The sequence below is a fragment of the Penaeus monodon genome, chromosome 28 (assembly GCF_015228065.2).
Source record: "Penaeus monodon isolate SGIC_2016 chromosome 28, NSTDA_Pmon_1, whole genome shotgun sequence".
Classification (NCBI taxonomy): Eukaryota; Metazoa; Arthropoda; class Malacostraca; order Decapoda; family Penaeidae; genus Penaeus; species Penaeus monodon.
Genome location: NC_051413.1, coordinates 38,366,419 through 38,372,473, shown reverse-complemented (window position 1 = coordinate 38,372,473; position 6,055 = coordinate 38,366,419). Strand labels below are relative to the sequence as shown.

Sequence of the window (6,055 nt, the reverse complement as noted above, 5' to 3'; positions counted from 1 at the left end):
GGAATATGATCTCATATTGCATACATTCATATAAATATGATTTTCTTAGAGACCGGCGGTTTTATAAAATAATAATAAATTAATAGCCTGAAATTTAATGAATGTGTATGAAGCAAGTACTATCTGCGGGTGTATTTAAGACTGAAAATAATACCAGTCCATAATTTTCTACATTTTCAGCAGTCATAACTACTGATGAACCAATATCCGACCCAGATTTCCCAACTATACAAACGACTCAAGATACAATAATAGTTATGAATAACACTCCGGCAACAGACTATTCCATGGACCTAGATAGCACTCAAGGTTCAGGCGTTACTCAGGACCCAAGTGACATTTCTGTTCTAGATATCACTCCAGGCATAAATGAAACGTCACATGCAGATGATGCTTCAGGACCTGCCTTCGTTCCAGGCCTCAATACTACTATTGCCACAGCCACAACATTAGACTTAGATGTCACGACTTCCACAGGTACAACTCAGGGTTCAGAAATTCGTGTTAGCCCAGTTGTCACTCCTGGCTCAAATAATACTTTAAACACAAATACTGCTCTACAGCCAGGCATAACCACAGGTATGCAGGGCAACTCTGGTGAAGATACAACTTATGGCAAAGAGATGAAGTCTGATGAAATCACCATTGCTAGTGAAACTTCAACTTATATAAAAGATGTTACTCCAATGGAAGACTATGCTTTTACATATGGTACAGATATTAATATTACACCTGCCCATGACATTAATACTCTCAGTGATTTTACTGGTAATTCAATATCATTAGATGACAACACTTCAACAGTTAATGAAATTACTACTCCTTTTATAAACGCTATTCAAGTTGATGTCACTACGAATGACGACACGACCATAGGTCAAGACTCAACCCGCAGAGCAGACACTTTTCCTAGAGTAAACACTACAGGTGAAAACTCACACCCTCTTAGAGACACTACTCTCTCTGAATATACAAATTCTGCTAAAACCTTGACACCTCATGCAGGCTCAACTTTTAGCGAAGAGATCCCTCGAGATGAAGTCACTACCATAAATGCAGTAACTCTTCCTAGGGAAGGCAATACTTATGGAGACATCAATTTTGCAGATACTACCCAAAAAGCAATAACTGATCCTAGTGAAGAAACCACTCCTGTCATGGGCACCAGAGAAGCCATTACTTTTGGTGAAAGTGCTACTGGTGAAGTTACCACTCATGGAGGTGAAGTTACAATGGCTGACCAAGTTACTACTCGTTCTACAGCAATAATTTTCAGTGACGACACATATAATGGCATTGGCATGTCTGAAAATGAAACCACTATTATAACGAAAGAAACAACTGGACAAGTTACAATTATTGCCGAGGACCCTAAACCCACACAAACCACTACAGATGCAGACACTAGTCTTAATGAAGGTATTACTGATGATGAAGGCATGACTTCAATAGAAAATATTTTTTTGAAAAGAGATTCTACTACACAACTACACAAATACACAACTTCAAGTGAAATAATCACTTGGAAAAATCTGACTCCTAATGAAGACAGTACAAATGTTGAGAGCACTACAGTTGTTGAAAATATTATTGGTGGAGAAAACACTAGTAAGATAACTAATACAAATGGTATTACTACCTTTGGCTCGGTCATTCCTCGAGAGCAAAGCACAACTATTTTAGGTGAATATACTACTACACTTATAAACATTTCTGGTGAAGACACAGCTGATAAAGACATGGTACCTCATGAAGATACTACTGGTGAAATCACGGTTCCTTTTGGAGGCACTATTCAAGCTGATGTCATTTCACCGGGAATGAATACTACTCAAGGTCAAACCTCTACTCCAGTTGAAGATGCTACACTCGCTGCAGATAATGTTCCAAGAGAAAATATTACTAGTGAAAACACCTATCCTGTTGAAGATAGTACTCCATCTGAATTTTTGTCTACTCAAAACTTGACACCTTATGCAGATACAAATTTCAGTCGAGACACAACCTTAACCAATGTTAATATTTCTGGTGAAGAGGTCACTCGAGAAGAGGTCACAACTTTTGATGCAGTAACTTTTCCTGGGGAAGTCAATACTTCTAAGAAAGACACAACTTTTGATATGGATTCTGGTACAGACACTACCCAAAATGGAAAGACTGTTCCTGGTGAAGCTACTACTCCTGTCATTGGTACTAGTCCAAGAGAAGACATTACTGTTGTTGAAAGCACTACTGGTGAAGTTACAATAACTGACCAATATGCTACTCGTTCTGAAGCAACCACTTCCAGTTACGACACAGATAATGGCATAGACGTGTCTGAGAATAGAACCACTACTACAGTTGTAGAAACAACTGGCCGAGTCACAGTTATTGTTGAGGACCCTGCCCAAAACACAACAGACGAAGATACTCTTTTTAAAAATATTAGTCTTGTAGAAAACAGCACTTTCAGTATGGACACTAGTAATATAACTACTACTAATGGAATCACTACCATTGGTTTGGTAATTTCTCCAGAGCTTAACACAACTATTCTAGAGGAAGGTACTTCTGTAGCTATTGATATTCCTGAACACACGACTTCTAGCAAAAATATAACTTATGAAGATACTGCTGGTATTGAAGTCACTACTGGAGATACTATTCCAGTTAATAGAACTACTCGTAACAGTTATAATCAAGATTCTGCTACCCCTAGTACAGACAATCTTCGAAGAGAAAACACTACTGAGGGAAACTTCTATCCTATTGAAGACACTGCTTCAACTGAATATACAACCACTGCTAAAACGATGACACTTTATGAAATTACAACTCATAGTAAAGGCAATCCATTTGCTAAAGTCACTACTGATAAAGTGAGCACTCCAGATGAAGTCCCTACTTTCGGTGACATAACTGCTGCTGTAGCTGATGAAGTTACTACCCGTTCTGAGGCAATTATTTTCAGTGACGACATATATAATGGCATAGGCATGTCTGAAAATGAAACGACTACTATAGGAAAGGAAACAACTAATCCCACACAAAACGCTACAGATAAAGACACTAGTCTTAATGAAGATATTACTGATGATGAAGGCATGATCTCAAATGAAAATCTTATTTTGAATACTACTACTATTGCCTACACCACTTCAAGTGAACTAATCATTGGGAAAAATCTGACTCCTAATGAAGACAGTGCATATGTTGAGAGCACAACGGTTGTTGAAAATATTGCTACTGGAGAAAACACTACAACTAATGGTAATACTACCATTGGTTTGGTCTTTCCTGCTGGTGCTACTGGTGAAAACACCTATCCTGTTGAAGATAGTACTCCATCTGAACTTTTGTCTACTAAAAAATTGACACCTTATATAGAAACAACTTCCAGTGGAGACACAACTTTAGCCAAAGTTAATATTACTGGTGAAAAGATCACTCAAGATGAAGTCACTACTCCAGTCACAGGTACTAGTCCAAGAAAAGACATTACTTTTGTGGAAAGCACAGTGCCTAGTGAAGTTTCATTAGCTAACCAAGGTACTACTCTTGGTGGAGCAACTGCTGTGAGCGACGGCACATATAATGGCACCGGTATGTCTGAATATGGAACCCCTATTATAGTTGCAGAAACAACTGGTTCAGTCACTCATATTGCTGAGAACCCTACTCCTGCACAAGACACTGCTCCAGTTACTGTTTTTGATAAAGGTATTACTATTACTGAAATGAGACCCTCAGACGAAACAAATTCTGTGAATGAAGGTACTACTATTACATATACAACTTCAAGTGAATCAAATATATCTGTTGATGAAGGCAACACATATATTGAAAATATCACGGTTGCTGAAAGCATTCCTTTTGGAGAAAACACTACAATTGGTAAAGACACTAAGTTAATTACAGGTGAAATTACTACCGTTGGTGTGGTCATTTCTGTAGAGCAAAACACAACTCTTCTAGAAGAGGATATTACTGCATCTATAGACTTTCCTGTTGAATACACTTCGAGTAAAAGCATGATACCATATGAAGATACTACCAATGAATTCACTGATGAATTCGCGACTCCTCTTGAAGATACTAGTCAAATTGATGTCACTACTCCTGGCACGATCACTACTCCAAGTCAAAACTCTTCATCAAGCGAAGATGCTACCCTCGCTGCAGACAATCTTCCAAGTGAAAATGTTACTGGTGACATCGTCTATCCTACTGAAGATACTACTACAGCTGAACATATGTCTACTAAAATGTTGACACTTTTTGAGCACACAATTTCAAGTAAAGACACTACTGTAGCTAAAGCAATTTTTGATATAGTAACTTTTTCTAGCGATGGCAATACATTTGACAAAGACACAACTCTTGATGATGTTAGTTCCGATGCAGACACTTCTCGAAAAGAAATAACTAATCCTAGTGAGTACACCACTCCTTTCAAGGATATTAGTTCTAGAGAAAACATAACTGCTGTTGAAAGCACTGTTGGTGAAGTTACAATAACTGACCAATATGCTACTCGTTCTGTGACAACTATTATCAGTGATGACACACGCAATGACATAGACATGTATGAAAATGGAACCACTACTACAGTTGTAGAAACAACTGGCCGAGTCTCAATTATTGTTGAGGACCCTGCCCAAGATACTAGTCTTAATGATGATATTACTTATGATGAAGGCATGACCTTTATTGGAGATACCACTTCCAGTGATTTTATTTCTACTAAAAATGTTACACCAGGTGAGGAAAGTACACACGTTGAAAACACAACTCTTTTTGAAAATATTAGTTTTGTAGAAAACAATACTTTTAGTAAGGACACTGGTAATATAACTACTACTGATGGAATCACTACCATTGGTTCGGTAATTTTACTAGAACTTAACACAACTATTCCAGAGGAAGGTACTTACGCAGCTATTGATATTCCTGAACACATGACTTCTGACGAAAATATAATGACTTTTGAAGATACAACAGCTATTGTCACTACTCATTTTCAAGATACCATTCCAGTTAACGACACTACTTATGACAATACCAATTTAGAAAATGCTACCCTTGGTACAGACAATCTTCCAAGAGAAAACACTACTGAGGAAAACTCCTATCCTATTGAAGACACTACTTCGACTGAATATACAACCACTGCTAAAACGATGACACTTTATGAAAATACAACTCATAGTAAAGACAATCTATTTGCTAAAATCACTACTGACGAAGTGACCATTCCAGATGAAGCAACAATTTTCGGTGACGTAACTGATCCTTTGGAAAGCAATTTTGGGAAAGACACAACTTTGAACGGGGATATTAATTCAGGGGCAGATACAACCCGTAAAGAAAATACTGCTTCTAATGCGATCACCACTCCTGTAATAGGTACTAGTCTAAGAGAAGACATAACATTTGTTGCAAGCACGACTCCTGATGAAATAGCAATTGCGAGCCAAGATGCAACTCATTCTGAAGGGACTACTTTCAATGGCGACACGTATAGTAGCACAGGCGTAACTGATCATGGAACCATTACTTCAGTTATAGGAACGACTGGCCGAGTCACTTATATTACTAGGGACTCTAGTCCCGCTCAAAACACTACTCCAGATGAAGATTCTACTGTTAATGAAGGTATGACTTATAGTACTATAAATTATACTACCTCAAGTGATAGAACCTCTGGTGACAGTATGACACTTGATGTGGACGATGTTGATGTTGAACACACTACAAATGTTGAAAATATTGCTCTAGGAGAAAACAAACATGTGTTGACAAACACATGAGTAAGGTGATGGAATCACTGCTTTAGGTATAATAATTTCACTAAAACAAAACATTGACCGATGCTGATGGCAACACTCCAAGTTGGCATGATATTCCAGCTACAAAAACTTTTCATGATGAGGAGGGCACAAATTATGGTAAAGATGGAGATAATATTTCCAGCGATGACACTATCTCTGTTATGCAGGAGAAAACAACACACCTAAAGACGATACACCTCATGATTCACTTCTCCAGTTGATAGTATTGTGGATGAAAGCAC

General features: G+C 37.8%; 1 protein-coding gene across 1 annotated transcript in view; it reads left to right on the top strand.

Annotated features, from left to right (window-relative positions):
- LOC119591201 (mucin-17-like) overlaps positions 1-5,792 on the top strand; it is a 21,802-nt gene extending 16,010 nt beyond the window's left edge. The window contains exon 8 of the mRNA XM_037939913.1: positions 181-5,792. Within this exon, the coding sequence (XP_037795841.1) occupies positions 181-5,792 (5,612 nt within the window). The remainder of the gene's footprint in view (positions 1-180) is intronic.
- Positions 5,793-6,055: the final 263 nt, after the last annotated feature.